Source organism: Fusarium redolens, assembly GCF_020744475.1.
Source record: "Fusarium redolens strain MPI-CAGE-AT-0023 chromosome Unknown BKA55scaffold_9, whole genome shotgun sequence".
NCBI classification, from domain to species: domain Eukaryota; kingdom Fungi; phylum Ascomycota; class Sordariomycetes; order Hypocreales; family Nectriaceae; genus Fusarium; species Fusarium redolens.
This window is the reverse complement of record NW_025763672.1, coordinates 145870-161718: the sequence shown is the minus strand read 5'-3', so window position 1 is coordinate 161718 and position 15849 is coordinate 145870. Positions and strand designations below refer to the sequence as shown.

Below are 15849 nucleotides of genomic sequence, written 5' to 3'. Positions count from 1 at the left end.
TTGGCCTTCGGGGTGATGGTTCGAGCAAAGTTGTCACAAATGTTGATAGGTATGAGTCGGAAGGGGGCATTTGCTAAACCCTTTGCATGATCTGACGTGAGTGGTTCGCAAATCTGCCTCACGTGGCTGTGTTGGACTGGAAATCCGCCAAGTCAATTGACAAGGCTGAGAAACATCAATCGGCGTTCGCTTAAAAATGCCAAGCGGGCGCGGATGGCAATGTTTCTTTCGAATTCAGCTTGATGAGGTAGGCTACCAGATTTCCCATTTCTGATCACCAATAGCACAAAGCCGATTGAATAGCTGATCTCTACGAGCCATTGCTGTGGTCAACGTAGACTTCCCTCCACTATCAACTATCTCCAAGCCATCCATAATCTCAGCTTCCAACGCCCATCCAGCAAGAAGTTTCGCTTTGGCCCCATACCCGGAATACTTGTTCAGTGTAGTGATGTCCTTGACAGGGATTGTCCATGTAGGGTGAACCTCATGATAGTCAGAACCATCCGAATCTCCCGTAGATCTTCTAGAAAAACACAGACAAGGGGATGAAGTATCGGATGTGATATACACATACCCCTTTTCTCCCTGCCAGCGACATGTGAACTCGACCGGTCCGGCAATTGACGGCTTTTCCCTTGTCGATGCCGCTCCAACACGGTTCTTAGCAGATAGTGTTCCAGTCTTTGCTCGGATTTTGTTAACACCTATGACAGTCTTTGCTGCTGCATGAGCAACAGGTTTGACGATGCCTAAGAGCTTGCCGCGTCTTTTCCCACCGGTCTCATGGTCAGGGTACTCATGGTCATCACCGCCGGTATCTCGGACGACTCCAGGGGATTCCTGAACAGCTTTTTGAATCTTTTCATGTGACGCTCCCACTGGACGGTCGCCATTAGATGCACTGAGGACATCGTCATCAAGAACGTGAGGTTCGTCAAGAGGTGGACCTTTTGGTTCGGGAGGTGGTGGCAGAGGGGCCTTGTTTCGTTCACCATGTCGTAAAAGGGCTATAGTCAATTGGGAATCCGTCGGTATTCCCCGGAACACAATTCTAGTCAATTGTCAGAGAGATTCAGTTTGCATTTGAACAGGCTTCGTACCTTTCCACAGTATGCTTTAGCCAACCATAAGAGTTTCTCAAGAAGATGCTACCAAAGAACCCAACCCCAATACCCAAGGTAACAATTCTATAGAATATGTAACAGGGCGTGAAAGTTGATAGTATAATAATCGGGAGAAGTAGTTGCACGATTCGATAGCGGGCAGTATCTCTCGGAAAAGGTGCAGTTGGATCAAGGAGACTAGTCGTAAATTAAAGTCTGTTTTCACTGGCATAACAGCAGACCAAAGCCTGGAAAGTGAAAACTTACTTTGCACTCCTTTCCCACATATCGCAGAAGCGACATACCCAATGCATCAAGGGTCTCATCTGACTCCACATAAGCTCCTGCATAGGCGATTTGCTCTTGTCCCAAGACGGTTTCTCGATTCCAGCTGCTTTATCCTTCGCAGTCGCTATCCTAGTCGCTAACGATCTTGGATCCGGAAGATTAACAGTCTTTCCACCTCCTCTTTGTGACTCATCGTGCTGAGGATCTTTGTCGACGAAGGTATTGATGGACAGAGCCACAATGCCTGTTGCAAAGTTGCTGGCTTCTCTCTCCAGGGTTTCACCCTTGAGGCTCTCTGGAGCGCCTGTAGCTGTATCGACCGTTCCTAGAATACCCGCGGGCGGCTTTATCAAATGGCCGCCTTGATAATGGACTAGCGCAGGTGGGCAAGGCGGGAATAAGGTATTTCGAATTCTGGGAGAGAGCAGGATGGCCATCAAACCTGTCAACAGTGTTGGCATAAGGAAGTTGAAATACCACGCAGCGAGATAAACCTGAATAGTTAGAGGAGGTATTCTTTGCATGGGAAACTGATTGACCTACTAGACAAAAACATGATGTTCGTCTTGGTTCCCTCCAGGACTGGAGTCTCGAGAGGTGTTGTCTAAACATGATAAAGCCAAGTATCTGCAACTGTCAGTATTTTCCGAATGTCTTGGACTGAAACACCTACAGCCCCCATATAAAGTCTCTCGAGCTGTGCACGCAGTTTGTTTGGAGAGAATTGCTCCTCCTCAGCAACGTTGAAATCCAACTCATCATCTGGGTGATCTGGGGCATATTTGAGATGGAAAACGCGCTGTGGCTCAAGTCAGCTAATGATTTTGCAAACTGAGTGTGTAAACGCACTTTATTGAACCTTCGGACGAGAAGCCAGATATCTTCGTTCTTTATGCCGTCGATAGCATAGTCCTCGGGTCGTATCTGATCATCATCCCAGCCAACATCTTGAACTTCTGCTGAATTGGCGGTAACATCATGGGCCTCGTGCACTTTCTCGACTGCATCATGATGCAAAGTCTCATGTTGAACACTCGTATGAAGGGTCGTGCTGCCATCAGCACCGTGCTCAAGATTGGCAGCAATATGCCTCGTTTGCTGTGCATTTTGATCCATATTGCAGGAATTCTTGCTCAATAAGAAACAAATATATCATTTCCGCAGTAAATACGAAAACTGGAAATAAGCTCATACAAATAGTCTTGGCCCCGGATAGCCAAGATTCTTAGTGCATGATGTCAGGGACTGCAATTCCGCCGCGTCGCGCATCACGGCGTCATATTTACCCATTCGACACGACAGCAACCACTACAAGCGCATCATCCACGGCCAAGAAGTAGCGTAATTAAGGACCTTTTCCTCCGCGATATTTCGAATTTGGTCGGCGAAGATCGTGGTGTGCATTTGTATCTTGGTCTGTTTGAGTGCATGATTGGCTGATTACTCATTTCAGTCAGACGTCGGTCGCGTCCGTGATTTGACGATGTTGACGGCCTAGGGTAGGAGAAGGTACGGAACGAGTTGACTTGAATTTCAACGCGGTAAATATTAGTCGATTTATTTGTAGCGATATAATTAATAAGCCTAAATATCTGGATTTTGGATATTGATCGGATTAGACTTATTTCACTGCGTTACAAGTGAGTTGGGCCGAAACCTAAGTAATTAAAGTCTCCAGTCAGTTACATTCCCTCACACTAAGGCATCAATAGACGCGTCTCAATAACGGCGCGTTTCCATCGAAAGCAACTCGTACTAGATTATGGATACTTCTCACAGCGCCTGTATGGCGGAAATTTGTCTAAAAGTTCTTTTTGTCGCGTCTTTCCCAAGATTACACGTGTACACGGTCACATCGACAACGCGTCTTCATGAAGGAACGGAAGCAATTCTGGTATCTTCATATAAACAAGCAAACACAACACCACGATTTTAATTGGGCCCTTTCGCTTCCAAAATCTCGTTCTTCTCCAATGCCTTCTTTCCAATTTCCACCATTTCCGCATTGGACAAAGTATCCTTACCAAATCCAGTGATCGACTGGTCAAGTAATCCGGCCACCATCTCGGTCCTCCCAATATTTGGGATGTTGATGACAGCATGCGAGAACCAACGAAGCCCTTGTTTCACGAAACCCATGTCCGGGTCGTTGACCATTCCTCCCTTAGCAACGAGGACCTGCATTCTCCCGTCCGACAAATGCGCGCGCTCGATGATCTGTTTCTCTACCTGGCCCTGAACACGCTGTTAGCATTTGTACGGCAGCGATGCGCTTGAAGACATACACGAAGAAGACAATAGTCCCCAAGAATCCATGGCTTCTTTGCAGGATCTCGCTCGGCGTTGCAACCGCTCACGTAGATGAATCGCAGAGGGTCCGGGTTGCCTTCGCGCGGAAGCTTCGCAAACGTATCGGCCGCGTAGAGCGCATACTCATAGCAGATCATACGAACTTGATCCCAAGTGTACTGCTTCAGCTTCCCGGGCGTTACTCCAATAAGCCTGCGCGGTCAGTTGTGTCACGTTGGGAAGCCGGCCGGACGTACCATATGCAAGCGTCTGCTCCGGAGATCTCCTCTTTGACATATTGCGGGTAGTTTTTGAAGTCGGAACAGGAAACGGACATAAACTTGGACTCAATTTCTGGTGTTTGTAGGTCTTCCGGGAGATCATGATCGTGGCGCGATAATGTGACGACTGAGGTGATCTGAGGGTGCAGGAGCGCCTGGCGGACGACTTCCTTCCCAATAAATCCTGTTGAGCCTGCGATGACGACCTTCATTGCGACGAGGATACTTGGGCGTTTTTTTTGTTTCTTTTCACTTCGGGAAGCTACAGCGACTTGAATGTTGGATATATCAGTTTATCGGGTCGACAAAATCCTCGTCTGACGACCTGAAAAGGCCCCATGCGCCGCCAATATTTATAAGACTCGTTATCGCTTACGTCGTCATCTTCAGACAAGAAACCTCAATTCTCCGAAAGCTACAAGGTCTGCACTAAAATCGATCTCATCAACAAACAAGCTCATGAGGCTTGTTCTATTCAATTTAACATGCCAGAACCGGAAGACTGCAAGGCCCCATTCCCGGATTTACGGCGCCGGATCGGGTATCGAGTGAGAGATCCATTACAGCAGGCATTCCACCCCGCCAAAGCTCCATTCTTGAACAGGCATTTATCGGCAGGGTCCAGAGATTTGGGGGCAGGTAAGCCTATATTAAGTTTACACATATATCATGGCTTTCTGGATGCAAATGTGATCATTCCTGACTTTCAAAGCAGTGCGCCTCAACCATAAAGGATTAGCAGAGAGTCTTGTATCAGCCTAGTCGATGAGGTGGAAGCCGAGTATGCCTTGTTCAATGCAAATCCATGTAGGATGCCGAATCTGCAGCGCTGTAATTCCGCTTCCCCGCCTCAGCGCCTGGTTACAGTGGGCGAGACACTGAGTAAGGTATGACAGACTTCATGCAAGGCGTTTTCGCCAGCCTGGTTGAGATGTCAGTTACCAATTCGAAAGACTCTGTCGTGCCTTGAATCTTCAGCATGTAATGCTTTGCGAATAGAGGCATCGCAAAATGCCTTCTCTCCCAGCTTTCCTGTCTCGTTCGGTGCCAGCATCTAGTGGCAGTAGCGGTGGGCATATCACTAACGCCCCTGCAATTCCAAGTACCCGCCTCGGTCCTGCCACCGATCTGCTCGAGACAGAACTACTCAGAATGTACTGGGAAGGAGTAGAGCGCGAACTTCCTTATTTACTGTTAACATTCAGGCGCTGGCAATCACGTCAAGACACATCAGAATACAACCCTGATGAGAATGATATTCATATCCATGGCTATGATACGTTTCTCGATTCCGTATCCGATATTTCTCGCCAATTCCATGAACGCAATAAGAGAAACCAACGATCGAAACGTCCAGAGAAGAAAGCGAAAAAAGACACGAAAGCGCCACCTTCATACGATGAAGTTCTACGAGGTCGTGGCTGGGATATTTTGGCCGATATCGAAAGTCAGACCATCAAAGGCGCGATCAGAACCTCCCTAAGCGAACGCAAAGTACTGGACCCAGCGAGACGAAGAGCTCGGATGCTTCTTCAATCAGCGCAATTTCTCGACATCGACAAGATTATTGAGCATCGCGAACCTGAAAAAGCACTATCGTTTTGGAAAAGACCTGCCTCCGCTCAAATACGGCTTTGGTCATATGACGCTCTAGACCAGCCTGTTTTCGTCCCACAGCTCTGCTCTGAATGTAAGGCGACCATTCGGGGCTGCACATTTCAGGACACCAGCGACGAAAGTATTGCTATATGCGAAAGCTGTTACCGAGCGACACATTATGGACAGACGCGTTTTGTTAAGAAGTACAAAGAATGCTGTCTTCCAACGGCCTTGACGCCAGAGATCAGTCGAAAGTTGTGTTATTGCAGTACAGTTCGTCGACGCGATCAAGATGGACGCTCCCGGTCGCTATGGCCAATTGATCCTGCGCTTGACCAAGGTCATCACGTCAAAGGCGGTCTTGGTCGTGTAGGATGTGGGCTGTATACAGTCACCGACCTCTTTGCAGAGGCAAAGTATGCCTCTACAAGATCAAAATTCAGCAAAAATGACAGTTTGCTTCAGTTACGGAAGAAGGATCCTATCGGAGGCGAGCCGAGACCTGCTGCAGCAACCAGGAAGCAACCGAGTCGATTGGGACATCTCAACGAGACTTCACTACCGGAATACGGCTATTCTTATGGGTTCAGTACTGATGAGCCTGAGGACATTCCCATGTACTTGCGGTCGACAATTGAGAAGTATCCGTATGGGAATGTTCACATGGCTCTTCGTTTTGGCCCTCTGATCATTGAGAATGGCGTCGCAAAGTAAGTCTCTCGACTCGTCATTTAAGACAGCAACTGATAACTATAGCACCATGGGTGGTGTCCTCATCACCAGCCGAGATCCGCCTTCATTACAGGTCATCCGTGATCCGTCAGAAGACATCACCAAGTCTCTTCTTCTCGCAGGCCAGACAGATCGCATACTCTATATGCAGGATAGACCGAGACACCCAAAGCGATACAAAGCCTTTATGAAGCAAGTCGTCGGTGGCGCCTTTTGTGACTTCTTCGAGTCTGGCATTGAAGATGAGCTTATTGACGCCTTCATACATGAATCTAATTGTCTGACCGAGGACGGATTGACTTTTGCAGAGCAAGAAGCTATGATTGAACAGAGTACCAAACGTCTACTTCTACACGTCAAAGAGTACCTCGCATCGAGGGTGCAGGTGTACATCTCGAGCATCACCGCTCATCTTCTAGATCCAGAGGTTCGACTCAAATGGCATTATCACGAGAACAATTGCCAGGCATTCTGTGACAGATTGATTGACCGCGGCTTGTTCAGTCCCCTGTTCGCCTCCAAGGCAGCGGCTAGTCAACCAATGCCATTGTACTTGATGAGCTTTGTCTGTCGATCCGGGTCAAATGTTCCTACACGGGCATTCTCTAAATACGACGTTCCAAATGGTCTTACAGAAGAATATCTGCTCAAGTTCCGCTATGGACGCCACGATGACTCTGATATTGTGGATACACTGGCCGAATATTGGACGGACTGGGGCAGTTTTGAAGGGCCCATCTACCCATACCAAGATGTCTTTCCATGGGATTGTACAGAAGCATATGATCGTTATCCCGGAAACTGTGGCGATTGCAACATTTCGAAACATGTTCTTGCATTCCCGTTTGACTCTTGGTCCATCGTGTCTCTGCATCTAGCCCGGGGTCGGCAACTGTATCCTCCCAGTGCACAACCTGCCATGAGCAAGTCGACTGGGAAGCGGGCGAACCCAGGCGTAATGACAGACACCGATTGGTTCAAGAATCGCATCACCGTACTACTCGGTCAAGACGTCCTCCTAACAGCTGCAGTCGCTATGGCAAACTGCAGCCAATTCCAAGCCGCAACAACATGGCTCACCAACCACGAGGACGAAACCATGGATAGACTCAAGCTCGGAGGCATTCATCGCGCACAACCTTTTAGTCACCATTTTGAGAAAGGCGCTTACCATCAATACTTTGTCGCTGACTGGGCCTTCCTCGCTCAGCCGTTACGAGTCTTGGAGTATGAGAAGTTCAGGGATTGGAGAGCAACTAAGATCGATGTTGGTGCAAACACGGCGGATGATGGTAGCGGAGGAGGAGGATGCGCCTCAGGTCCTTTCGCTTGTGGTGCGGTAGCAGCAGGATGTGCAGTAGGATCACCAGGCATGGCTGGGGATACTTGTGGAAGTGGATGCGTATCAAGTTGTGGTGGTGGCGGCGATGGAGATGGAGGATGTGGTGGTTGCGGAGGGTGAAGCAGAGCAATCTACACCAGTCATATACAATGAACCATTTACTACGTATGATGTCCCGCCCAATGACACTCATGTCTTCCCTTCCCACAAAACCACCAGCGAGTAGCCCTTCTCCCTACAGGCCACATACATATCGCGCAATCAACATTCCTCGGCAAAGTTCTACTCAGATAAAACTCATCTCTCTTCTCCTTCATCTCCGTGAGTTTCTCCCCATCGAGCCTGATACAATAGCGACACAAGTGTCCACCACCATCTTCCCATTGTGGCTCGCGGAAAGTACAGCAATTGATATGCTGCATTTCGAGATCTTGCATGTTCCACTTCGCATAAAAGGGTGCCGCGCCGCCGGGCGCGGTGACGAGGTAGCAGTATGTGCAGACGGCGTAGCAGTGCATAAAGTGGTCTTTTATACGTGAAGACCGAATTCGTTGTTTTGAGGCTTTGCAGGCCTATTCATAATATCAGCAATTGAGTAGTTGGGTGTGCCAGAGCTTAACTTACGTCGCAGATCACACGTTCGCATGACCAACATTCGCTCTTCTTACCCTTGAAACAGGACGCTACGCATACCGACTCTATCCGGTCCTGGCGAGAGTTTGGGTCCATCGACGGATAGAATACAGCGGTGCGTATCAACTTGGATGTGAGCGATAGGTTCACCATGTCATCATAGTGAAGGCGGCTTGCGACTCGCTCAGCGATATTGTCGTTTTGTAGCATAATTGCCAAGGACCTCTCTTGACCTCGAGGCTTCTGTGACAACAGTCTATTGATGTCGTGTGGCCATCTCTTGACCGGCTTGTGCTGTATCGGTAGGAAGCATCGTCTGAGGACGATTGCTGGAACGCTGATGAAGCGAGGAAACGCGGCGATGGGGAATAGCAACACATCTTGGCCAGCAAGAAGGATTATCGTGAACATGGTCATAATTTTCCCCAGACTCGCTCCAAATGTCCAGTCTTTCGATCCCGTAGGAATCGGATTCCGGCAGACTTCCACAATTGAGAACAGAATGATTGCCCAGTCGACGCATAGTATATAAAAACACCCGCGACTTCGTTGGCAAGAGCTCCATTCTCCCATCGATCCTCTGCTTTTTCGTGTTGTCGCAATTATTGAACTGAGAATAGGCCATAATGCCAACCAAATGCCCTACTACAATTAATACCGAGAATTTCAGATGACTGAAGTACTCACCAGGAATTGACGTCCTCTATCCAAGTGTCCCAGCCGCCACCATGGATTGAGCACGACAAGAGGGCCGTAAATGCAAGTTGGAATAATTGACCAGAAGCGAAGCCGCGCAAATGTCCTTGCTGTCCTGCCACAAATGCTAGCAATGTTGACGATTATGAGAATACCCCATGTGATCATAAAGATCGAGAAGAACGCTTTGTGGAGAGTATCCATGATTGCATTGTTGCTCCCAGCATGAAAGTTGAGGTTGTGTTGTGAATATCGACGGCTCAGTAAACTTACAGCGGCTGGTTGGCACCGCGGAATACCCCCGCATCGATCGACAAGTCGAGAACGCCTGGGCGCTTGTCCTCTCTTTAGCCGGGCGTAAGATGTCTTTGCTTCAATGCGCGCGATTGGTGAGATTGCCCAGCTGATAAGCAAGGGTGCCTGAGACGAGGTACACTTTATGTTTGAGGCATGGCGAGGCAAACTGGAGGATTGCGGTATTCAGCCCGGATCGCCTCATTCTACGACTCAACCTTGGTGTGAAAGAAGTTCACCGATAAAAAGTAGCATTAGGAGAATTGAAGATATTTTGACTTCATATTGCAAAATGGCTTTAGAGCACCGATTCACCAAACTTTCCCTGCACGAGCAGGGAAAGGATATGGTCTCAAGTTCATCGCGCCCGAATGATCCGAATGGCAAACCATACGAACTCGCCGTCAAGCCTGAGGACTTTCCAACAATCCCCGACCCCGGCATCTTTAAATTTCCGACTACAACAAATGCCAATAATACACCATCAAGAAACCGAAGTCCTCCAGACTTGGCTCTGCCTACCCTGTCTGAATGCGCAGCTCACCTCGAATTCCTTGAGACGCTCTTCATCTTGAGGCAGAAGATTCTGGTTTCGAAAGAGCTGGACGATGTGATGCAGACTAAACCTTTGAGAGAGACCAAAACTGGCACTCAGGGAGATGAAAAGACGTTTAAGGATGAGAAGCTTTGGGAACGAAGACAGGCGAAGTGGCCGAGATTTGTTGAGCTTGCTACGGTTCGCTTTCTAGCGTGGAGAGAACACTTCAATATGTCTTCGGAAAGAGAAATCACGAAAGATAATCTACCACCTCTTGATATCCTTATGGTCTGGCACTCGTTTCTCCTCAACCCTCGCCTGTTCGTCAGCATCTGTTCAGAAGAGCCGCTCTTCTCTGTCAAGTTTCCTTGGAAACACATCCACAACGCCATCGATAACGCAGAATGGGTATTCAACTTACCACCAGCGGCAGCAGCAAACTATGAAGAGGCATCCGGCTTTGCACCAAATCTCTTCAACGATATACTCTCATGGAAAGATCTTACCTACTCCACGCTTCGGAGCATGTCAACCACTGGGTTTGGCAGCATTGGCTACAAACCCGTGATTTACGAAAGCCCATGTAAAGAATACTCGCAACTATTTAGAGATTTTGACTCACCTTTGGCAAAACAGCTCAGGGATGCTGTTATTCGTCAGGCATCGTTCGTTGATAAGATGAATTCATTCATGTGGATACGCAGCCCTGCTCTTGAGGGCACTATCAGAAGAGCTATTGCGCGGTACCTGAACTTCTGCAAGCTTCTCAAAATGTCTAAAACCACTGTTGTTCCGACCTTGGATATCGATCTGGTTTGGCACACCCATCAATGTACGGCGAAGCACTATGGACAGGCGATGAAGGTCCTAGCCGGAAAGTTCGTCAACCATGATGATACCATTGAGAAGCCACAACTAGGCGATGATTTTGGTAAGACAAGAAGACTGTATCGTGTGTACTTTGGCCAAGAGTATCGTGCTTGTGGGTGCTGGGACTGTCAGGCGCTTTTGACGGAACTTGAGAGGGCCATGGAAGGTGAGCAAGATGTGGATATGGATAAGATTGCAGCAAGGGTTAAAGAAGATGTGTTCTATTATAGGGCCGTAGAGTGGTCGAGGAGGCACAAAACGAGTTTGCCAGTGCGACGGATCTGAAAGCAGACCAAGTAGATCACGTCTTCTATTATCTTGAGTATTATCATACAGTTCCCCCAGACTCCTGTACCAATCTTTCCAATCTGTTGAGATATATCCTCCGCTTATGTACAGATATTTCAAAGAAGACTAATTTGCAAAACTCAATTGGAGATACTCTTAGTATATCGAGCTTTTGTGGTGGCGTATTCGTTTCCGTATTGAGTTGAGCTGATCTCAGCTCTACGGTATTTAAGTCCAGTTTGGCTCTCAACACAATGATATTTCCAACGACATAGAATTCGGGTGGAGGGAGCCTCCAAGTAGTGTCATGATTCCTCTCAACTTGAGTGTTGTTCGTAAACGTGGTATTATTGAATTCAGATAACGGTAGTCCGTAGGCAGATCGGTAGAGACTAATGATAGATGTGATGTAGCCTTGGTCCACCCTCGGAACTAAATCGTATTCGTTGACAACAGCGTAGACATGACGAGTTTGAGGGAGGCTTTGAGCAAGCTCGGTAGTGTTGGTTGAAGTAACCGGCGGAGCGCCGAATGTGATAAGTGAGAACTTGACATCAAATACTTTTAAAGGCTGTCAGCCTTCGATATCCAGATTCGAAAGGGTTCAACCTACGATCGCTTGGGCAGTGGCAGACAAAGTGCAAGAACATCATTGCTGCAACAGCTCCGCCGGCTGAGTGACCTGTGAATACTATGTCTTCCAAACTCTTGTCGGCTGTAACTTGGCGGATTATCTCTTCGGTGAGCCAGGGAAGCAGAGTTGTTGCACAAGCCAAGAAGCCACTATGGGCAAAGATTTGCTCTTCAGTACCTGGGAACGTCTGAAGATGACTGTTAGCGTTTGAAAGATCTCAAGATTCCCGAGACTTACAAAGACTGAGGCAGCATCCTTCTGGTTTTTGTTGAAGTTTACAAGATGATCTGTCTTGCAAGATGTGCCTCTTATGGAAACGAAGAGTGTGTTTGTATCTTCAGCCTTCCATATTGAAGTAGCTTTGACAGTCCCGGTGATCGATGGCGTGCGTGAGATCACTGGTACGAGGTCGCCTCCTGGATGGATATCTGGTTTGTAGACAGAACATGCGCATCTGCAGGCGGCAAGCAGTAGCTCAAGCAAACGGCGATCCCTATCAGATTCGGTTAGATTTAGAGTTTTCCGTTCTATTCAGACAGAAAGACATACCCAGTCCATGGTTTTGAAACTTGTTCATTAACCCTTGAGTTTTCGTACTTGGATATCTCCTTCGCGAGCCGTGACAGGTGAAACTGTAACAAGTCTCCATGTTCTCCTATTTTACTTTGTATCAGCATGCTATGTATCTCTTAAACAGCCTCTTTCACCTTGGTCATCCAACTGATCAAGCACAAAGTCCAGACATTCGAGCAGCTCAGTCACAGCTACGGAGAAGGCTTGTGAGTTGGCACTGAATTCAGCTTGCGATGTTGGCGCTGAGGCAGCTGTTGCAATTGAGGTCTTGGTGATCGATCTTGCACTTCGACCTTTGAGAAGCTTTGAAGCCCACATTGTACAAATAATTATATCACTTGTGATAAAAGTCCCAAGTTTTCTACGATTGAAGAGGTGAAGCCAAGATAAAGCCCTGCTGCGCCACGTACTGCACTGCCACTCCCAGATCGATCAATCGGCTCTTAGATTAGTCCGCACTCAGACTTACCTTATCGGGCCATATAGAGTAGACCATTTAGCTACCTGCCTACGACAAGAGGTAAAAATTTTAAAAATATCAAGTTTATTACTACAGAGACACTATAGAAGAGATGAAGTCTATAATGAATAACTCGGCTTCTAAGCAGCTCTTTTGCTGTATCAAGCTGTGGTTTGAGCGGCCCTGAGCGCTAATCTAATTCAGCTTCTTAGGGGATAAAGGATGGTTATAACTCGATTCGTGAAATAAAACTTGGCTCTTATGAGTTGGCGGCATGTTTTCCTTCTTTAGTGAAGGCTGAAATGTTTGTTTGTAAGGCGGCGTGTCTTGACACTCAAAGCCAATAAAGCTTGTAGCGGGATCTTGAGGTAAGCCGTGCCAAACGCAAAAGGTGATAGCAAATATGACAATGATAGACGTGGACTTGTAGATTTTGTCGACTCTGATACGGCCAATTGCATACGGGCGACTCCCAATCCAACTCTGCATAGCACCCAGTGTTTGAATATCAGTGTCGTTAAGGTGCACTGATAAAATTACATTGGCTGGTTGGAGTCTCACCCCTCGGGTAGGAGCTGGATACCAGGACTGGTGAGTGTTGAGGAGCATGGGCATCAGGAAAAGCGGAGTGACATGCTTGTCATGGTGCTGGAGGAAGATAGGTATAGCTGCCAGTTCTGGCACTCCAGCCTGCATGACGAAATGCTTCGTAGCTAATCGGTTGTACAGCTGGGATGTACTCAAGACTTGCCCCTGGTTGTAAGCATGTTCTAGTTGCTGCACAACGTTGTTTGTGAAGCCTTGGGGTCCATCTCCGCATGTGCTCTCGAAACTGCAGGCGGCGATGAGTTCTTTTCTTTGTCCTATGCTACCACTAGCCGCATGGCAACAATCGAGAAGAATAAGTACCTTTGAAGGGGAGGGGTCGAGGGTCTCGTGTCTGAGGCGATTGAAATCAATGGTCGGGTCCGGTAAAAGTGGGGTGTCTGTGAGTAGTGACTGTGACTGATCAAGATGAAGTTCGTCACGGTTCTGGGAAGGGTTTGGAACTCGTTTTCCGTGACCAATGTAGTGCAGTACAGCCAGACAATCCTCGTCCATATCCGCCACGAGTTTTTCCGGCGGGGGATAGGCGGGCAACAGGTCATCATTATTGCCAGAATGAGGCGAGTTCTCGTTATTATCAGCGGGGTACGAGTCCAGGTTATTACGCCCAGCGCCTTCTTCGGCAATGCGCTGGGTCTGGCGCGACAAGCCCTGGCGCTGGCGGTTGCTCTGAACATATTGGCAGTCGTCTGTACCTCAAGACAATATCAAACCTCTTCTTCAAGACGAGATTGATATGAGGTTTGAACTTACTGTCTGCTTAGAGACACCACCTCGACCACCACCTCCTCAACCACTGCCGCCGCCGCTACCACTATAGTAGGTGATAGTGACTGTTCTGCCATAGATATTTTTAGTTATAATTTGAATATAGGTTAATTTCTGATTTACTATCTATAAGTATATTATAATTAAAGACTTATCTGAGTTATTAGAAGATATACTATAATTAAGCAAGAAAAGCTATAAAGAGACTAGCACTTATATAAACCTCTCTCATAATAAAATAGCTTATATAAAATATAAAAGTAATACTATTTATTATAGTATTAGGGAAAATAAAAAGTAATATCTTATTACTAAGAATTCTAGGTAGATTAGAATAAGAAGAGGGAAAAGAAGAGCAGTTTGAAGAAGCTTATAACACTAAGAGGCCGCCTCACTTTTACTGGATCAGAAATGAATTAAATTTGGCTACCTTAGGTACCTTAGGTATCAATTAACCACTGTATCACTATTTGCCACTCCTGCCAGTGTCTGTAAATTCTAAGTCCACAGGTCTTAGCTCTCTTGTATGTCTTTACTAAGAGTGCTCTGAAAACATCACAGGGAACAGTCAAGGATTTCAATGACTCGGCCATTTTCTTTATTGAAGCATTGCCGTACGTACTTGAAACCTGTTTTACGAAACCTCCTGTGGAAACCGGGCGGCATGTAGTTAACTTCATCATTTATGCAAGCCTTCATACAGAACCAGAGCCACGAATGTGGCTGGCCCATCTAATAAGTGATAGGAACTGTAGGGATCTATTCCAGCCTGCTTGGCTTCGTTTGTATCTATATGATTAGTAGAGATCTTGCATGTTATGGTGAAGCTCTATCCATGATTTGAATTGAACTTGATAGTATTATAATACTAAATATTAGAAGGAAACTCGCTAGCTGTACATATTTCTTCTATATGTCTTCCTTCAGAAGGGAGCCACCGGCAGCCTCACTAAAACAAACCAAAGATCAAAGACAGATGGCGATACATGGATCTTTGGTTCTCGTTGTTGCCAGCAGGGGTCCCACCTATCCCTCTTACAGCATGGCCACCGGAGCCCTAGACTAAATTTACCTTCATCTTCATCCATTAGAATAAAGGTCCTAAGTTTTATTACTTACTCCATCAATCCCCATTGACGAAATCAGCCCCCTGCCAAAAACGTCAGTACCATTCTACCGGGCTTGATATTCATTAGGCGACGAGTCCGAGTAACTGGTCTGACTTTGAGTTTCACGCAGCCTCAAAGAGCTTCTAAGCACATCAGGAGCAATAGCTCCCGTGGCATAGCTCTAACGCAGCCCAAAAATCCAGCCTCTCGGGCCATCTGTTGTCACAAGCCCTTGGGTCCTTAAAAGCTTAGGATTCGAAATAGTATGCGGAAAATATCTAGTCAAAGAACATGGTAAGTTTAGCCTATAACATACTAAACTAATCTAAGTATTTCTGTCACTTGGGATGAATGTCTCAAGCATTCTCACATCCCAAGCCAGCTTCACAGTGGTGTTGTGGCGTAGCGCTAGATATCAATGTCAAGCCACAGGATTCCTGATCTACAGGTTCATATACGGATTTGGAATTAGCTTGTCGAACCTTGGCAGGGGCAAGCCCATGCGATTTATCAAACCCAGTAAGGTTACAGATCTTAGAGTAAATCTTTAAAGTTCCTCGAGAAACGGTCGCTTCCCCCGTGATGGGTCCATGTCTTGCTAGGGCTACTATCTAAGTCAACTTCAGTTAGTCTAGCCAGCACGGGAGAAAGTGGAACGACATATGCAGCCACAGATGGTCTCGATTGTGTCTTATTAATTGTAATATATCATTTTCAACGCTAAATACAAGCAGTTACTGTAG

The 15849-nt window shown here is 47.0% G+C and overlaps 7 protein-coding genes across 7 annotated transcripts; 2 read left to right on the top strand and 5 right to left on the bottom strand.

Moving 5' to 3' along the window:
* Nucleotides 1-98: 98 nt before the first annotated feature.
* On the bottom strand, nt 99-2918 carry BKA55DRAFT_379623 (uncharacterized protein). Its single transcript, XM_046185951.1, has 6 exons — nt 2244-2918; nt 2068-2193; nt 1938-2021; nt 1374-1888; nt 1104-1304; nt 99-1054 (listed from the first exon to the last, which is right to left on the bottom strand). The coding sequence occupies exons 1-6, from the start codon at nt 2508-2510 to the stop codon at nt 253-255; spliced, it is 1995 nt and encodes a 664-aa protein (XP_046048341.1). The 5' UTR covers nt 2511-2918; the 3' UTR covers nt 99-252.
* A 408-nt stretch (nt 2919-3326) lies between these two features.
* On the bottom strand, nt 3327-4176 carry BKA55DRAFT_690663 (uncharacterized protein; the record flags this gene model as incomplete). Its single annotated transcript, XM_046199538.1, has 3 exons — nt 3327-3629; nt 3680-3896; nt 3941-4176. 3 exons carry the CDS (start codon nt 4174-4176, stop codon nt 3327-3329), a joined length of 756 nt encoding a protein of 251 aa, XP_046048340.1.
* A 799-nt stretch (nt 4177-4975) lies between these two features.
* On the top strand, nt 4976-7757 carry BKA55DRAFT_539978 (uncharacterized protein; the record flags this gene model as incomplete). The annotated part of the gene is made up of 2 exons (XM_046190206.1): nt 4976-6273; nt 6320-7757. 2 exons carry the CDS (start codon nt 4976-4978, stop codon nt 7755-7757), a joined length of 2736 nt encoding a protein of 911 aa, XP_046048339.1.
* Nucleotides 7758-7798: 41 nt separating this feature from the next.
* Nucleotides 7799-9202, bottom strand: BKA55DRAFT_676190 (uncharacterized protein; the record flags this gene model as incomplete). Its single annotated transcript, XM_046198091.1, has 3 exons — nt 8958-9202; nt 8262-8912; nt 7799-8209 (listed from the first exon to the last, which is right to left on the bottom strand). Exons 1-3 carry the CDS (start codon nt 9168-9170, stop codon nt 7799-7801), a joined length of 1275 nt encoding a protein of 424 aa, XP_046048338.1. The 5' UTR covers nt 9171-9202.
* Nucleotides 9203-9552: 350 nt separating this feature from the next.
* On the top strand, nt 9553-10953 carry BKA55DRAFT_513545 (uncharacterized protein; the record flags this gene model as incomplete). The annotated part of the gene is made up of 1 exon (XM_046187906.1): nt 9553-10953. The coding sequence occupies one exon, from the start codon at nt 9553-9555 to the stop codon at nt 10951-10953; it is 1401 nt and encodes a 466-aa protein (XP_046048337.1).
* A 43-nt stretch (nt 10954-10996) lies between these two features.
* BKA55DRAFT_690660 (Alpha/Beta hydrolase protein) lies at nt 10997-12481 on the bottom strand (the record flags this gene model as incomplete). Its single annotated transcript, XM_046199537.1, has 5 exons — nt 10997-11517; nt 11570-11777; nt 11828-12083; nt 12140-12245; nt 12298-12481. The coding sequence occupies 5 exons, from the start codon at nt 12479-12481 to the stop codon at nt 10997-10999; spliced, it is 1275 nt and encodes a 424-aa protein (XP_046048336.1).
* Nucleotides 12482-12818: 337 nt separating this feature from the next.
* BKA55DRAFT_539974 (uncharacterized protein) lies at nt 12819-14074 on the bottom strand (the record flags this gene model as incomplete). The annotated part of the gene is made up of 2 exons (XM_046190205.1): nt 12819-13896; nt 13983-14074. 2 exons carry the CDS (start codon nt 14072-14074, stop codon nt 12819-12821), a joined length of 1170 nt encoding a protein of 389 aa, XP_046048335.1.
* Between the last annotated feature and the right edge of the window lie 1775 nt (nt 14075-15849).